Source organism: Apostichopus japonicus, chromosome 3 (genome assembly GCF_037975245.1).
Source record: "Apostichopus japonicus isolate 1M-3 chromosome 3, ASM3797524v1, whole genome shotgun sequence".
In the NCBI taxonomy this organism is placed as follows: Eukaryota; Metazoa; Echinodermata; class Holothuroidea; order Aspidochirotida; family Stichopodidae; genus Apostichopus; species Apostichopus japonicus.
Window position 1 is genome coordinate 9583651 of NC_092563.1, and position 19635 is coordinate 9603285.

At 37.6% G+C, this 19635-nt stretch overlaps 1 protein-coding gene across 1 annotated transcript; it reads left to right on the plus strand.

The window, feature by feature from the left end:
* Positions 1–2169: 2169 nt before the first annotated feature.
* Positions 2170–14281, plus strand: LOC139962652 (cysteine-rich secretory protein LCCL domain-containing 2-like). The gene is made up of 8 exons (XM_071962819.1): positions 2170–2378; positions 7069–7323; positions 7913–8031; positions 8518–8606; positions 9687–9905; positions 10382–10474; positions 11954–12061; positions 13447–14281. Exons 1-8 carry the CDS (start codon positions 2220–2222, stop codon positions 13473–13475), a joined length of 1071 nt encoding a protein of 356 aa, XP_071818920.1. The 5' UTR covers positions 2170–2219; the 3' UTR covers positions 13476–14281.
* The last annotated feature ends 5354 nt before the right edge of the window (positions 14282–19635 follow it).

Below are 19635 nucleotides of genomic sequence, written 5' to 3' on the forward strand. Positions count from 1 at the left end.
TGCTAACAGTACCAGTTAGCTTAATTTCAAACTGACATACGATGAATCTGATCGAAGGAACACCGACTAATTGCATATTAAATTTAGCAATGATACCGCTTCTAAAGTTATATAATATGAAAACAGTTGTCCGGTGATAAAACTTTACGCATAAGGAGCCTGCGTCTAACAGGATTAGCATGTACTTTACAGTATATGAGGGATACGTATACCTTAGCGGTACGGAATACTGCTGATGGAGCTAAATAATTAAATACAGACCATGAGGCAGTTAGTTTTACTACCTCGAAAGCTCGAAAAGAATTTGGAATCTAAAACTAACCTTAATATCGGTGACACTGTCGCTGTCAAGTTTTGCATTTTCGTTCCTCAATTCAAATCTAGGCGTGGCCTAACTCTTATAATGAGAATCGTTTTTTTTTTCTTCAAAATGCTGTCAAAATGTTACCGTTTTTAAGCCGTTTCCGTTAGTTTAATAAATATCACTGTCATTGTCAGTCATCAAATGACAAGTTTCATCCTAAACAACACCGGTGGTACATCACAACATAAATATAAACATAACATCAGAAACATTAACTTATGTTTTTTTTTCTTTTTTCGTCATCACTTTAGGACTTCTTCAAAGAAACAGGTTTTGGAAAACACTTGTTTGGTACAAAAACATCTAAAAACGTCTCTGCATTTGAAATGACTCAATAATTCTGCCAGTCATGGAAGAGAGGTGGGGGTGGCGCGGTCCCATCTCTATCGTCAGACGGGGGCAATGCATTTGGGGATTTTTTTTGGGGGGGGGAGGGGGGAGGGTTATGCACTAACACTACTTGCGTTTTGACCTAACTATTAACAAAATTTATATTATTCGTATTTAAAATAACTGTACATCATAATGTACCAGTTGACGTCTAAACTTTGAATTGTGACTCGGACCCTCATGTCCATTCCCCCTTGATAAGGAATGCGTATTCAACGACCCCACGGCCACATACTTTTTCATCCGCCTACAGCCCGTTCATAAAGGTGCGTGCCCCTACAAAGTCGGAAGGTTTTCCCCTGCACCAGTAAAATCAGCCGATTCACACAGAGAATACAGTAACAACTATTTAAATCTTAAAATTTTGTACCACAGTAAGTACTGGATTGTGCCGACAAATCTGATAAATTGGTAGCATGTGCTATCAGGTATATAACAAGAACTGAGGATATTTGTAATTCCAAAAAAAACCCAAACAACTGGATGTGTTGAAATTACACATATCTTCAGTTCTTACTGTAATTCTAATAGCACATGCTACCGATTTTTAGCAAGATCCAGTTTTTACTGTGGTACATAGTTTTAAGATTTACGGTAGTAACTTAGATTTAGGGATAAAGGTTTGATAGGTTTTTATGAAGACCGATTTCCCTGTGTTTGTATAACATTAGATTAACACTATGTAGAACTAGATAAACACACAACTGCTGTGAACAATACCCTTGATTATTTTTTTTTATTGAAATAGAAACGGTTATATTATTCCACACCGATTCCCCTTTGTTTGTATATTAATATAACTTCCATATCATAATAATATAACTTCCAATAATATAACCCAAAATGAATCAAAATGAAATAGTGAAATAGAAACAGTTGTTTGTATAATAATATAACTTCCATTGTATGCGTTAACGCCTAAAGTAGTGTAATCCTCCCATTATACCCGAAATAACTGCTCAGACTCCGATCGATATCGAGCGGACTTCACTTTATTTACCTATTACGAAGTAACCTAACCCCAAATAAATCAAATTGAACTGGTGGAAGAGAAAAAGTAATATTATTCTGACTGAATATAAGTAAAAATAAGGTTGGGCGAAATGACAAACGCGGTTGGGCGAAATGACCATGCTGGTTGGGCGAAATGACTATGATGGTTGGGCGAAATGACCATGCTGTTTGGGCGAAATGACCAGGCTGGTTGGGCGAAATGACCAGGCTGGATGGGCGAAATGGCAGTTGGGCGAAATGGTTGTTGGGCGAAGTGACTAGAAAGCCTACAAATACATAAGTATCATTCTCTTTAAAAGACCGTCTGATTGCAATATCATACCTGCATATATCTCAAGTATGTTAACAGTGTCGTCATGGCAACAACATTAACATTTATATTATAAATAGACCAGATTTAATGACTGATGCTGTCATTTCTAATTTGACGTCCTGAACATCAACTTCCAAAATGGCGAGCAAAGTTCTAGTCTTACTTGCAGCAGCCGTAGCTTTGAACACAAGGAGTACAAGTGCAACTTACTCCTCTGCAGACGAGACAGCGATCCTTGAGTCTCATAACAGTTACCGAACCGACGTATCACCGTCAGCAACTGACATGACTGAATTGGTAAGTTTATTTCGCTCTCGGTTCAAATTCATCAGAGTTTATCGATACTCTGTTACACCAACATCCATATATTTATAAACATCTCGAGGTTCAGTCTCAAGTTCAGCTTTACTACCGTTTGTCAGACAGAGGTACATAGATACTCATTGAACTCAATGGGTGAAACTAATCAATAACCAAAGAGGCTAGATTTAACTCACCTTGTTTCAATTTAAGACAATATCCAGGGTTATTGAAACATTGATATGAGTCTAATGTATGAAACTGTATTCTCATATCAAATATTCTTCTGTCGACAAACTGCATGTTCTGACAAGCTCATGCCAGTCGCATTCATTTGGCACCCATGTCGGTCCCAAGGCCCACAGATTGGCGTATCGAAGGAGAGCTACAACGACGAGGGTTGCTTTCTCGTGTCCCCTACCACTCCACCAACTGATATCTTATTTCTATATACCTATTAGATAGATTAATCGTAAATATGAGATATAATAGTAGGAAGTGTTCGAGAATGCAGATACAATAGTCAAAATGTTCAAATAAACTAGTCAGGATTCATAGATGAAAATCTCAATTTCGGTAATCAAGTCCAACTTGTGAGAAAAGTCGAAATTATGGTATAAGAAATCCAAATTCAAGGAAACATTTGAAATCTCAAAAATGTCCAAATTTGAGAAAACAATAGTAATAGGTTTCACTCTAAGGTAAACAAATAGTTGGGGTTTTGAGATACAAACTCAAGTTGTACCTGAACCCTTCAAAATTGGTTGAAGAAAATTATTCGAAATTTTCAAATGACAAATTAAATAGGAATAAGAAATAAAATAAAACTGTTAGCAAACTGCTTATCCACTAGAGAGCCTGTGTAGGAAAATGTGTAAAAGTAAGTTGGCCTGACGTTTCGATCCTAGCAGGATCGTCGTCAAAGGTAAATGACAAGTAACAGTAACAGAGAGGACAAAAACACGCACAGAAAACAGACAGGTTAAGCATGGTGAACACAAAGAGATAGATATAAGGGGATCAGTAGACAAGGGATGGAGAGAAGAAATAAAGAAACCAATAGGGGAAAGGAGGGTTGGAGATAAACAGTGGAGGGATAAAGAGAGTATAAAGGGAAGGGGGTAGGGAATTAACTGTAGAAAGACAAAGACAGAACGGTATGAAGAGAAAAAAGATGGAAGAGAGCTATGAGAAGAGTGATGGGCGGGGAAAACAAGGGGAGAAGGAGGGGGGCAGAAGCAAAGTTAGTCATATCCTCCCTGAATGTTGAGCCCATGAGGTTTGTTACGTGACCGTTCTCATACTCAATGTGGAGAACAGATCACGTGGCATAAAAAGGAGAACACAAGTATGAAAGTAAGTTTAGAGCATTTAATAAGCTATTTACATGGCAGAACAAAGTATAAATATGAACATAATACATAACTATAGTTTCTTAATTCACTTAACGTCTTTCTGGACCTGGGAGAGCCGAGGGGAGAGTTTCTGCTTAGTTTCTGGAGTTACCTTAGTGCTAGGCAGATAGTGTCCAGGTTTGCTTTAGAAGTAGTTCGGCTTGATGCAGAGAAAGTTCAGGTAGAGCGACGAGAATCCATTAGAGAGTAGTAGGTCGGAGTTCCGACAAAAGTATAGAGTTAAATATATACTGTGTTTAAAATGGGCAGAGTAATCAAAGCTAAGGAACCATTAGAGGTGTGGCAACAACCTCTTAACGGAACGAACGGAGAAAGCGGAGAGAGCGCTCAATCGGGCGTCTGTGGCTTTTATACCCGGATTGTAAAGGAAGGTTCTAGTAGGCTATGAATATTCACGAAGTCTGCCAAACACTTTGTTGGCGAGTTCCAGTTATGTAGAATGCGTGAGCGCATCTGGGATCGTAACAATTGGGCGACTTGGAGACTTGAATGGTAACTTATATTACGTAATAGGGTAGGTGAATAAGTGGGTTACATAACAAGTTGAATGATGTGAATGCGTTGCATCCACAGCCTCTCTCTCTGGTGATTCGTACTAGGTCAGGACGGCTACCTAAGGATTCAATCCCCTGTAGGGATAGATCGTTAATGGTTAATGACAAATAAAATCAAAACAATCATCGTCACTTTCAACATGCATGTTTAATGACTCAAAATCTGCAGCACTGCATGGTCAACTGGCACATTTCAGACTTGCGACGTTATAGGGTATTGTCGAAACGTGATTAGATTATTATCGAAACCACAACCGCATAGAATACACCTCATTTCCGTTACTTGTTATTAAGTTACAGTTAGTAAGATGAAACAGAACCGTCGTTGCGTCTAGGCCTTTAATTTAATGAAAGGCATTGAAGACTCGCCCCAAACCGCGTGTCGCCCTCTAAAAAGGTCCTTTCCGTTGCTTGTAAGTGAAGTTTTCTTCTTGTTGCTTCAAAATACAGACAGTAATGAAACGTGATATCTTGTTATCTATTATCTGGACCTGAGATCAGGGAGTCCATAACAGCTCCCTGCTGATATGTCCATCGTTGATATGTGCACTGTGTTGTGGGTATTGATCGCAGCTGGCATGTATTGACTGTACACTAGTGTCTAATTACCGACGGTAGCAAGCTGTGTGTGTATTTTCTGGGATCGATGGTGGTGTCTAACAGTTATGTTAAACCTCATTCGAAACTAGGTCAGATTACCGTCATCAGACGTTTCTTTGTGCGCGAGTCTTCACTCCCTTTAATGGTGATCGAAACTCTTATTGACAGCAACTGTAAGCAGGAAATAGTTTGAGTGTTCAAGTTCCGATTATAACTGAATTTTGCAAAGTACGATAAAACGAGAGAAATGTGGGAGAACAAGACCTCAAAGATTATAACTAGCCGCTTTTAGTAGCTCATATATTCTGGAAGTTAATGTTATCGAATAGAATAGATGACGCGCAGTGACATTACCATAAATAAGATTCCATGTGCGAGAATACTTTTGTAACTTTTTTTCTTGCAACTCTATACTATATTATGCATAGCCTACTTCCTCGATCTCTCGTAGCAGAAATTAAACAATGAAAGCATGACGTGCATAACTAACTAATTTGCCATGCTTCCCTTTCCTAAGTTAGAAGGTGGAAAGTTTGGATTCCCCTCCCCCCCCCCCCCCACACACACACACTTGTGATTATACTTGAGCTACGAGTACTGAGCCAGCCCAGAAAATGGGCTATCTCTGAAACAATACTCCAATTTATAACCCACATCACGTCCCTTGTCCTCTCCTCCCCCTGCCTTTGACTTCAGAGTGGTCGCACATTGTCCTGGAAAGATCGATGACTTACGAAAATAAACTATTTGTTACTTTAAAAGTCATTTTCTTTGTGTAACATTACTTTTTATAATGTTTATTCAGAATTATACCCTGTAAGACTATTGAAACCTCTTGTCTTGTAGACAAATAAACCACTTGTATTGCATAAGATTATTCACGAGTCTGAAGTATCATATATATCATATATTGTTGCTTGTTGATACCAGCTTAAATATTTATGACGCAAAGGGGGAATATCTTTGTCCGAAAGTTAGGTTTTACCTAACTTTCTGCCATTGAGGAAAGTTCACGCGCTATAATCGTAAGCCAAATCACTGTGACAACGTTTCACATAGAGAACATGTCAATGACGGTTCAAAGCAGTATAAAACGAAACAACAAATATGAAACAATCTCATTTCTCCATGTCAGATGTTAATCAATGGAATGAGACGGATGGTAAAATCGACGGACAATACTTTATGCAAAAAAGGTTAATTCACATTCTTCAGGGATGAATCCACAGGTGAAGGAACGCGACAGAATGTTCCTGCCCCTACATTTTTTAACCAGGGATACACTCCACGTGAATTTAAATTAGTAATATCATGTTACACTCGCGGCTGTTAAGTTCAATAAAAGTCTACACGCTAGTTCAGCGGCAAACGTTTTGTAACAGATGAAAGAGGAAGACTATTTTCTTCTTTCTTGACATTAAATTCTTCTTCTTTTGTTGGCATAATTTGCTTTAATATATAGATTTTCCTATGCAGACGCTGATTTCATATTTTAACTGGACACCATCTGCAATGACAGCCTTCAGAGTACAAACATGCAGTCTGAGATTCTTACTTTTCAGACTTTTGTAAACAACTTTTACTTGAGTATATATATATATATATATACTCTATAGGTCCTACTGGCATTTCATTTTGACATTAATTTCACTTAATTCGACACATAAAGAACATTAGTTCTGCCTTTTTTTAAAATTCTACTTGTCAACATGTCACAGAGAGTTCTTGAGAATTTCAACTTCAAAAACTTGTTTATTTATTTTTTTTCAAATTTGATTTATATCTACTATATATGTTGACCGTATTTAAACATATATGTATATATAATGTAATATTCATGATTACAAAACACAAAAATCGTCCACTGTGTCCCTCGCCCAATCCGGCAATGCATATGAGGAACAGGAACTTTATTTTGAGTTATCGTTGTATGATGTATATATATATATATATATAGCCTATATATATCATTCCCAGTTCGAGCTATATTCTTTCTCATCCACCTCTATACACCCATCATTTCATTGCCAACGTCACACATTTTTGTTTTAAGTTTCATGTTTAGTAGGCTACACTATCTTTCAACTTTCCGTGTATAATGTTTATGAATCACTACAGGTGTGGGATGAGGGATTAGCCGTGCAGGCGCAACAATGGGCCGATAACTGTTTATATGAACATCCCAACAAAGCTTTATACAAAGATTACGCAAATATCGGCCAGAATCTGTTTATTCAGTATCCGGATTCCCTTGGAACCAAACCACCGTCTCCCGTGACCAAACCAGTGACGTCATGGCACAATGAAGTCGACTACTACGACTACTACTCTTACTCCTGTAGGCCTAAAAAAGTTTGTGGTCATTACACACAGGTAAATCATTTCAAATTGTATACCCATAAATTACCTCACTGTAAGTAGAAACAACTTGCTGAACAAGGATAGGAAAGAACAACATTAAGAGGTGGGAGGGTGGTTATGGGAGTTAGAGGGTAAGAGGACGGAAGGGGCGGGGGGATTGCTTGCGAATTCCATCGATCATACAAACATATATAATATGCTTTTCATCAAAACTAGTGGTACTTTTGATACATTGACTGCTTCTAATTATCACCGTTAAAGAACAGTACAGTTATGTGTACCAAAAATGTTTATGTAGTAATGTTTCCCTATTTCATTCCTTATTCGTCAGTATGCATAATTTAGTATCTCCTGGTGTTACTGGATAAACTATTGTCACATGTTGTCACATGTTGTCACATGTTGCCACATGTTGTCACATGTTATCAGGTATCTTATCCTTCACATATATCTCTCGATATGGCCTGTCACACAATCAACACAACACACATCTTTATCTGTTCCCGCCCACTGAGCTACACATCTTATTGAGTCAAATGTGTCGAAAAACCATGCTTATTTTAGATGTATAACGGCTATTCCATTTTGGTTACAATTTCAGGTAGTATGGGCAAGCACAGAGAAAGTCGGATGTGGTATCAAGCATTGCAAATTAGCTACAACTAACCGCGGAAAATCCTACGCAAATGCCTGGCTTGTAGCGTGCAATTACGCTCCAAGGTAAAAAACGTCAAGGCTCTTCAAAAATAATTTTCAAAATGGTATATTGTCCACTTGGTGCACAGTGACGGTAGTCCAGTGTTCTGTAATCAACTAGCTGATGTTGTTAGTTTCAATTGATAAGAGTCTTATTAAAATAGATGAAACATATTTGGGTATGTTTCTATATATATATATATATATGTATTGGGGTTCTTAATACGTTCACCTGTATGCTATGTTTAATGTCCTACATGGGGTCTGCTCTACAGAACAGTCACAGTAAAGTTAATTTTGAATCCATTCTTTTGTAAGTTGAGTCTATACCGACCGTCTGTTAATACAATGTTACTTTCATAACTTTACCTACAACAGAGTAACAACCTCTCGCATAACATTCTAGGGAGTCGATCAATGTAACTAATTTTGCAATGGTTTCTTAAGCTCCTTGGAGATTTATATTTCCTTGATTTTCCATTGCTTGTTAATTTACTTTATTATTTTCAGTGGTAACTACGTTGGACGGAAGCCGTACACCACCGGAAATGAGTGTTCGCAATGCCCTCCTGGAAGTTTGTGCAAGAACAAACTTTGCTGTACGACTTGCTGGTTTATAAGCAAATTAAAATGAATATTTGGCAAAATTATAATACTTTGATACCTCATGCATGTGTGGATTTATTGTTCTCTCGATTCCGCATGGTGAGGAGGGAGAAACTAACGACGAGGATCGGCAGGGATAAGAAATTAATTTTGCAAGACGCACCCGTTAGTGAATAAAATATATCTTAAAACATAATTGTGATAATTTAATATATAAGTTCTAATTTAGCCGTTATATGTTATCCTTTAGTTTAAGAAGTTGCTTCGGTTGGCCATGTAACCATATACTTGCAGGATCGCAACTATTAGACCGCAAATTACAGTGCTTGCTAACTGACGTGTAGGTGAGATGCCAATCTGACATGCTTTAACCTACTTTCATTTTGGTCTCAATTTCAAGACAATTTGAACTTGACAGGTTAGGTCTACGAGCAACAAACGTCTTCCAACGACTGTTATAACTGATATTGGAAGGGCGCCGCCACTCTAAACAATGTATTGTTCCACTAACTTACAAATTATTTGTACTGTTCATGGCATGTAGAGCATAGTTGTGACTGGACATGTCTTATGTCCTCTACAACGGCTGATGAATTGGACTGTCTTTGGCACTAGTTAATGACCATGGCCATTACTATGTTAATTATATGAAGTGAACGTTTGGCAGAGAATTTCCTAACCCATGTGCCAGCCCTCGTTGTGGAATCTTCCTGCTTCACCAGCGAATTCCTAAAATATAGATTAAATAATTATCAGTCAATCAAAAGTAACATGCACAAGTTCATGTATGAGTTACTGTTAATGCCTCATAATCTTGATTGGTTTCATGTTTTCTAGAACAAATGTTCAACATCAGCAAATATTTCACTTATCGGATTCAAGAAAAGACGCACATTTCTGTATTAGTTGGTTTTTATTTAACATGGATGACCTTGAAGTCCTTATTGTTAGAAACCTTATGCATTTAAAGGTAGCCTCTTCACAAATAATCATTCTGTTTTGTTCATTAACAACGAATTATACAATTTTGGTTCCCTGATTAAACTGCCTTTCCTTTAACCTTATCGTAACAGCTAACAGTCCCCAAGGAGAATCTGGCAGTCCCCAAGGAGAACCTGGCAGTCCCCAAGGAGAATCTGGCAGGCCCCAAGGAGAACCTGGCAGTCCCCAAGGAGAACCTGGCAGACCCCAAGGAGAAGCTGGCAGTCCCCAAGGAGAAGCTGGCAGTCCCCAAGGAGAACCTGGCAGTCCCCAAGGAGAAGCTGGCAGGCCCCAAGGAGAATCTGGCGGCGGTACTTATTTAACTTTTCGTCTATGTCGATGCATTAGCAAAATTCATGCCTTTCAATCGGTTGTTAACACTTAAATGAAGAGTTTGATAACACATGGTCATCATGATATCACAAATTGAAATTGACTAGTATCATGAAAATATAAGCTAACCCAGTAACAACAATAGGCAAGGAATGTACGAAGACATGAGTCAAAAAGAAGTTAACAGATATACTGACTCTGGAGAGAATCGTCCATCTCGCCTCCGCCATTTTTCCCTCGCGGCAGCCACTACCCTAACCCTCATACCCCCACAAGTCTATATATATTTACCTTTCAGAAACATTTTTACTCGATATGGTTAATACAGAAAATTGGCTTCTAAATACTTTTCTTATAAAGACATCCATTTAGCGCCTTTGAACAACTTTTGTTGATTTTGGCGCTATATAAATGTCTTCTGATTGATTGATTGATTGATCCATTTCTTTCTCAGACTCCTGTCAACTTGAATGCCAAAATTGTGGAACTAAAACTTCCCAGTGCACTTGTAATTGCCAAAATGGATATTTTGGTACATTATGCGAGAGTAAGTTTGCTATAATTGTTGGTAAAGTGTTTTTTTTTTCAACTTTATTCGGCCTCACGACAATTTGTCATTTGACTGTCGCAAGTACACACTGTCTGAAGTCATGGAAGTGTTGTTATTAATGTGCATGTATCATACTGTCTGAGGTTATGGAAGTGTTGTTAATAATTGTACATGTATCATACTGTCTGGGTCATTGAAGTGTTGTTATTAATGTGTATGTATCATACTGTATGAGGTCATGGAAGTGTTGTTATTAGTGTGCATGTATCATACTGTGTGAGGTCATGGAAGTGTTGTTAGTAATTGTGCATGTATCATACTGTCTGAGGGCATGGAAGTGTTGTTAGTAATTGTGCATGTATCATACTGTCTGAGGTCATGGAAGTGTCGTTAGCAATTGTGCATGTATCATACTGTCTGAGGTCATGGAAGTGTTGTTAATAATTGTACATGTATCATACTGTCTGAGGTCATGGAAGTGTCGTTAGTAATTGTGTATGTATCATACTGTCTGAGGTCATGGAAGTGTTGTTAGTAATTGTACATGTATCATACTGTCTGAGGACATTGAAGTGTTGTTAATAATTTTACATGTATCATATCGCTGGGTCATTGAAGTGTTGTTATTAATGTGCAAGTATCATACTGTCTGAGGGCATGGAAGTGTTATTTTTAATGTGCATGTATCATACTGTCTGAGGTTATGGAAGTGTTGTTAGTAATTGTACATGTATCATACTGTGTGAGGTCATAGAAGTGTTGTTATTAATGTGCATGTATCATACTGTCTGAGGTCATTGAAGTGTTGTTATTAATGTGCATGTATCATACTGTCTGAAGTCATGGAAGTGTTGTTAGTAACTGTACATGTATCATACTGTCTGAGGTCATGGAAGTGTTGTTAGTAATTGTACATGTTTCATACTGTCTGAGGTCATGGAAGTGTTGTTAGTAATTGTACATGTATCATACTGTCTGAGGTCATGGAAGTGTTGTTAGTAATTGTACATGTATCATACTGTCTGAGGTCATGGAAGTGTTGTTAGTAATTGTATATGTATCATACTGTCTGAGGTCATGGAAGTGTTGTTCGTAATTGTACATGTATCATACTGTCTGAGGTCATGGAAGTGTTGTTTTTAATGTGCATGTATCATACTGTCTGAGGTCATGGAAGTGTTGTTAGTAATTGTACATGTAACATACTGTCTGAGGTCATGGAAGTGTTGTTTGTAATGTGCATGTATCATACTGTCTGAGGTCATGGAAGTGTTGTTATTAATGTGCATGTATCGTATTGTCTGAGGTCATGGAAGTGTTGTTAGTTATGTGCATGTATCATACTGTGAGGTCATGGAAGTGTTGTTAGTAATGTGAATGTCGTTGTATTACAAACAACGTTTACTTCAAAACATGTCATTAAAATTTGTTAACAATTTTTAAAACAAGATCTTATGAATATGTACTATTTTACAGATTACTGCGAGGATACAGACAGTTATTGTGGCAATAAATGGCCAGATATGTTTTGCGGACACTTCGATTTTGTTAATAATAATTGTCCCAAGATGTGTGGAGATTGCGGTAAGTCAAAACGAATATATTCAAATATTCAGTGTTCAAATTAAGACTAAATGTATGCATATCAATAACGTAAATGAGTACGCAACTGCTCGTGTATTTTATGACATTTTTTTTCTAATAGCACCACCGAACGTCCTTGTCGTAACCAGTACGGGACCAGAAAACCTGACAAATATGAAGAACTATTCCATTGATTAAATTTCTTGGTCACAGGCTAATAGTTTAGTTATTTCCTTGAAGGGTATCCGATATTATGATAAGATGCGGCTCCTAAATCTCACACTATAGACATAAAAAGTTTGTAATCCACAATACCCTTACCCCTTTTCGAACCAAAAAGTTGAGGTACATAGGCTTATAACGTTTTGCTTGAATATGATGCTTAGCATCAGTGTTCACAACTAATGACACTATATTTATAGTGGTCGAACTCCCATTAAGTATAGATCTGCTCTTGATTGCCAGTGGAGAGTATAAGATTATCAGTAATTCCTATAATTCTTTCGAAAGTCGTCAATTACAAATACAAACAATTAACCTTAGTCAGTTTATACTTATTTTCGAGTCCCTATACTGCTAGCAAGCTGCCCTGAACATTATTGCATTAAACTAAGAGACATTTTTTTTCGGGGGAAACCAAATATCCTGTCACATCTCTTCGTACAATATATGCCAGGATATTTCGTCCGGCCGAACTTTATATACTTTGAGAGGGGGGGGGGGGGGACGCATGAAGTTGGGGTATTTTGTTCGGCCCGCAAGAATGTCCCGGTATAACGGGAGACGGAATATACTGCTACTACGGCCTTAGGATTCACAAATGAGTTGGTTAGAATCATGATTGAGTAAGGCAAAATGTTTCGCCTAACAGATCAAGCACTGTTCGTGACTGGTGGCAAACCTTGCAGTGAAATGACGACCATGGCCCATGACCTAGTATATGTTAGTGTGTCAAGTTTTTCACTGTTCACTACACTTTCAATTATGTGTACATTCATTTGCCTTTGTTGTTTATTCCAATTTCATTTAATATAGTCTGTCCAAAGTATCTATTTCTAGATCTAGCTTTAGGAATCACAAAATGATTTCAAGTTGGTAAGCATCATGTTTGATCTCTGGAGTAATGCAAATATGTCACCAAAACAGAACTAGCATTGTTCGATACAGGTGACAAACGCCAACAGTGGAATTACGACCTTCCTTACCGGTGTCGAACAGCATGGACATACAATCAACGTCCATAGCCTAGTGGTTAGGGTGTCCGCATAAAAAGATTTCCCATCCGTTCAACATATATAGTGTAAGATTTCTATTTTTAAAAGTTGAGCTGTATACAAAGCCTAATCAATTTGACATGATTTAATTTTTTTAAATTTTCTTTGCAGAGGAAGGACCGCGTCTAACCAACTGTTAGTTGTGTTTACTTTAACGTTGTGACGTATAACAGTGTGGAACACAAGCCCGGTAGTACCCAGACAGTAGCATCAGTATAGCATTCAGCAATATCTTCTTTCTTCTTGGTGCGTGGGACAGTTCATTAATACAACATTTGGTTAGTTATTTCTTTTGTCTGAAACTGGTTAGTATCGGTATTGTATCGATATGGGTAACTGGTAATCAGTAATCTAATGATGAAAGTGGTCAGTGTATTCTAGGTAATTATATAATTCCACTGTGACGAAAGCGTGAGTTCAGTACATTGTTAATCATTTAAAACTAATCTATCATCGTAAAACACTGGTGTGAGAACCAAACCTTGTTTTTTCTCATTGCTGTAACTGAAAGAATAAAAATGTATGGTGTAATTTATCATTTAACTCAAGATAATACTAGTAATTATTCACACACGCATGTGAACAACCGTGGACCAGTTAGTTTTCCAAATCGATTTGGCAGCTAATAAATTATTTAGCATTCCGTAAAATGATAACTTATTAACACATCTTTAACTTAACTTAACATCGGTTCCACTCTAATGTAAGAGACAGTATTTTAGTTTCATTTTAAAAAATTTGCATAATTGTCATTCATAAAATTGGTAATCATTTGTGGTATTATACTCATTCTAATCGAAAATCTTCTTTTTACTTTGTTTTTTAAGTTTGCATTAAAATATTTACTGTAATACGGGTAGCTGTGCCTCCTTCTCTCTTTTTCCTGTATCTCCTTGATTTAGAAAAATCATTGTATCAACAATACAGTTACACACACAATATATGAGGCGATCGTGTTGGTCGTGTGACGACTTATAGCACTTTTCGGGACCAACGGAATTTCGGCGACTTCAGTTCCCTAGGATCCGTCGCTCTTCTGAGCCGATGATCTGGAAGCCCCCCCCCCTCCCCTCAATGGTCATTGTTAACCTTACATAACCACTGTTTCCAAGGGTCTCAGCTAGACTGCCGCTCAAATAATTATGATGTAGTATGTCATATAAAGCATTAATTCATTAATGAATGTTGACGTCAGCTGGCATATAGTATACTCACTTGTAAACAACGCCATCCCCAGTTCAGAGTTACATACAAAAAGTAGACTTAGTTCAGTCTGTTATCCTCTGCGGTGAATTTCAATGATATAAATGATTCCACGGAACAGTGCGCAATACACTATTTTTTAACGTTAAATGATAGCTAAAGCTATGAAACCTGCAATTTACTTTGTGATTTGTGTGGAAAGTGAGCACAATATCATAACATATGGTTCCACGTACACATATAGGCCTAAATGGATGGAACTATTTCGTTGGCGGCGTTCCTGAAATATACAAGAATGAGAAAGAAGCTTTCATATTTCCGGTTAGTTTTATACTCAGAAAACAGAGAAGAATCCTTCAATGCAGTCTGTTTATATAGTTGTATTACCATAATCCACCAATAAATGGATTATAGGGTACCTGTAAGAAAACCATGATAATATGTTGCTTTAATTGCTTTAAAACCAACATTATACCTTATATACCAAAAACGATTGACATTATTTTCAAAGATTTTAAAATCAAAATAAAATAGATATCGGCTAAGTAGTATTGAAATTGTGGATCCAACTTTTCTTCGGAAAATACCAATGCTTATTCAGTTACAACCCAACATTAAATACGCCATTTGAGATTTCGTATCGCCAAACAGGAAGAATTGTTGGTAAAATGGTATCACGGATCGTTAACAAAATGGCTAAATACGAACAAGACCCAACTAAGCCAGGTGTTGTCTACTAAGCCAGGAGACTGTAAAACATGTTTACAGTGGTTATATAGAGTAAAAAACGACATTGAACATTTCTCTGTGTTAATTCGTTATGTTCTACCAGCTTGGAATGTGACCTCGCTTTGATGATGTACGAAACGAAAGCAACAATTGATGTCGAATTTCTTCAAAATGATAAGGTCGAGGAATTTTTGTTCTTCCATTGCTAGGAATTAAAGCTACAAACTGTACGATCGAGAGAAAAATACAGGAAAAACATAACTACGGTGGTATAACACGAATAGAAGTAGTCACACACAGTGTGAACCATGTTCAACTCGGTCATTTCCAGCGGGTGAACATGAAAACTAAATCCACAGAAGAAGATTGAATACGTGTGACACAATTTTGGGATGATATTTAGGTTATCAATGTTAAAATACGGACACTTATAGATGTTTTCCAAACGCATGAAATCGAAAGGGTCACAGGCAGGTTTACACAATGGCGGCGATTAACTACGTCAGAGAAAATGTGCATATTCAACGGTACGTCACCAAATAACTCCCATTTCTACTGAATACGCATTACCCCGGAGACGATTGACACCACACGTTAATGCACTGCCAATGATATATGTTGACGTTTACATCATAACTATTGTGATTTATGCGAGAGGTGTGGCGGGGGTTGGAGGAGGGGAGAGTTATGAGGATGAAATGTTACACAAAAATGAAATACAGCACATTTTCCTTCCAAAGGAGGGTGGCTCAAACTGCTAGTAATTCGGTAACTGCATTCATGGTATAATTGAGAAGCATAATATAATCTTTGTCAGACACGACCCCAATCCATTTATTTAAACTTGAGTATTGCTATATGATGATACTTTTAAGAAAACAAGCCTATGAATGTATCAATTTACCAAAGCTTTATAGTGACAGAGAACACAACCCGCTCCTCTCCCCATCCCATGTTTTCCTTTCTAGTGACAGAGAACTTAACCCCCTCCTCTCCCACCCCATGCTCTCCTCTTACTATATAACTTTCCCACTTATTCCAATTATTACCCCACACTGTCCTCATTGAGTAAAATTAAAAAAAAATAAACAACAAGATGGGTAAAAAATATACGTACAAGTACTCAGCAGAATTTACCGAGTCGCAAACCTTGTATGAAATTCATGCTTCAAATGAATACAATACCTCAACATTTATTGTATGGAATAACTACCAGCATGTACCAGTCAATACTCACAGCCACAGCAAATATTAAGTTACCTCTAGCTATATAGGACCTAACAATAATAACACAGCAAACCTTAAATGCACACTCCCTAGCCAGGACGTAACACAACACGCCACTAACTATAGATTAGTTAGGTTACTGTAGTGCAAATTACCGATTGTGTACACTCGTTCACTAACTTAAGGGTGTAACTGTCATCAAACTCAAGGCTGTGAAAGGCCTAAATATTACAACCACGAGCCCCTAATTCGCATCTTTCATCAGCCCAGAGCCATAGTTAAATCTCTGCCTCTTTGTTTCTGTAATAATAAGACTTGTCCTATGGTGAAATAGGCTAGGATAGATTTGTTAGTAGTACAGTACTATAGGGTCTAACATTAAACGTACGTACGAGACTTAGTAAGGCTTAACTCACTAGATTACACTACATTGCAAGGTAAATAGTTGTACATTAACTGTTAATGTCTGTTTCGAAATGAAAGTAATTTTCAAGTTCACTTTTAGAACAGTTCCTACGTGCGAACAAAATACGTCTTAAATTATTCTTAGTTGATGGCAAAAAGGGGAAAAACCATAAAAAAATATGGGCTAATACGGAAACCTTCCAGTTCCGAAAAAACGTACATTTTTAAGGCCCACTACCATCTTGCTTACATTTGCTGTCTTTGCTGTCTGTGTTATAATTAATGTTCACGAGTAGTTTTCAAATTCACTTTTCCAACAGTTCCATGGTGTAAAAATTAATGAAATTTTCATTAAATACGCCTTTATATATTCTTAGTTGGTGTTAAACAACACAAAGTAATGAAATATGGCCTAATATGGAAACCTTATAGTTCCGAAAATACGTATTTTTTCAATGCTCAACACACCATCTTGCTTTCATTCACGAAAATTTCCGATATGTTTCAGGCAACAATACATCTGTAAATGGACATTCTCGGCAGCATACTGAGCTGGCTACAGAAAACTTCCCAGCATTTCAATTGCACGGAAGTGTTTGGTTTATTTTCGCGCCATGTCGTGTCTTGTCTCTTCCGGTTTGCGCTGCGTTTCTTGAAAGTTACGTAATAACGGTCGATTTTCAGATTCCCAACTGGTAACTGTTACCTGGAAGGGTGGATCCAGCCTAGGATTTTCAAACAAAATGGAAGGTTTGTGGCCCAGGGGATTGCTTAAGCCCTATATCCCATTTATTGGGGAGGGAGTCCTCGGCCTTCCCCCTAAACAAAGGGTGCATTTTTAACGTAAAAGGCTGCATTAAGTGGTATATTTGGGATATAATTAGGTAATGTATAGTAATGTTTGTACGCAATGCCGTGTTTATAACTACTACACCACACGTGCCTAGTTACTAAGACGAACAGAAATACCCCACTAACAACATGGTACACGTGTGCTGAATTGGACATTGGATCCGGTGAATCTAGTTAACTATATAATGCCTCGAATTATCTTGGTTTCATTTAACACACGCTTAAGGGTACGAGAAATCACAAACGAAACAAATGTTTCTCGTCCACCACGGACCATGTATCCTGTATCATATTGATATGTGATTGTTATATGTAACCCAATCTATATAGGTCTATTTTGCCATTATATAATAATAATGTAATTGATGGGCATCGCCATATTTGAAATATGCACGTTTTATTACATACGATGTAGGTATAGATCGAATCAGGTTTGTCACATATCTTTCAATCTCAACATGCTTGAATTTTAAAGTGTCTTAACAAAATATTCACAGTTGATATATATTATTTGTTTTGTATAGAAACCAATCACATCATATTGACTAAACGTTTTCCGTGTAGGACCAATGGGACAGTATCGTAGGAACCAAAAGGACAAGAGTGGCACGTACTCTTGAGGTCTTTATTACAAATATTCCCTCTCACATTTTTTTTTACACTGTCGGACAAAACTATCAGACAAAATACAAAGTGAACGTTAGCTAAGTAAAAAAATATATATATACAAGGGCGTAGGAACCGGGGGGGCTGGGGGGCGCCAGCCCCCACAGTGAAAAATGTGGAGGGGCGGAAGTATCATTCCGCCCCCCCGCTTCGCAAGTCAGAAAACCCCTTTTTCATTTCCAAATGAGAAAAAAAATCTCATTTGGAGCACCAAATTGCATCTAAGGCCTGGTGAAAATACAAAATTAAGTTTACAAATTGGAGTGGGTGTTGAAGTGTGCTATATTGCACCAAATTGCATCTGAGGCTACCTGGAAATGCAAAAAATTCCAAAGGGGAGGGGGACACCCCCTCCCCTTAGACCCCTCCCCCAGGCCGGCCATCAGTCTTCAGCCCCCCCCACTCAAAAGTACCTTCCTACGCCACTGTATATATATATATCTTTATATTTGGCTGAAGAAATGCAGTCATGTAATGGGTGAGGATGAGGGAGACGTGAGTGGACAGCTACCAGAAAAGTGTATGACCTTTTCAGGCTCAATTAAGTAGCATATCTCTTTATTTGTATTCGTTATTAATTGTTATTCTTTTCAGAAAACTTGGTACTATATAGAGCACAATTGTTATGTTTAACCTCTGCAGGTATAATATATAACGAGTAAAACATAATATAAACTGTTTTACTTATATTATCAACCGTATTGACCTAATGAGCTTATGCATGAACATTTAAATGTGATACATGCGTGGAATAGAACGAACCATGAAATAAAATATTTAGTGAGACAACCATGCATTTATGCCAAACTGAAAAGCCAGGTCGGAGTTTCTAATACGCATGAGCGTGATTTCCGTTTGTCCAGCTTGAATAATTTTGTGGATACAACACACGCTCAGTACACACTGTACAGTAAAGGCCCGGTCACACTACAGCGATATTTTATCGGAATACGGTCCGATTTTTCCGATTTTAGGCCGAAGAGTGAGGTTTTTGGTAGTGAATGTAATGAATGCAGTGGAGTATTCGAATACCTACTCCAAATCTGAGGGGTTCTGGAACGGACTACATTCTGAAGTGACGTCACATCGAAAAACGATGAAAATCGGAAGAGAAATCGGATAGCTATCCGATAAAAGGAAACGGAGTCAATATCAAAAGTTAGGAGAGGGCTATTCCACATCGGAATGGCTCAACATATAGCAAATCAGGTACTTTAT

Excerpts from the sequence above, each read along its gene's own strand:
- LOC139962652 (XM_071962819.1), top strand. The coding sequence starts at position 2,220 with ATGGCGAGCAAAGTTCTAGTCTTACTTGCAGCAGCCGTAGCTTTGAAC. Across the intron at positions 2,379-7,068 it reads CAACTGACATGACTGAATTG|GTGTGGGATGAGGGATTAGC; the intron begins GTAAGTTTATTT and ends GAATCACTACAG. Across the intron at positions 8,032-8,517 it reads GCGTGCAATTACGCTCCAAG|TGGTAACTACGTTGGACGGA; the intron begins GTAAAAAACGTC and ends TATTATTTTCAG.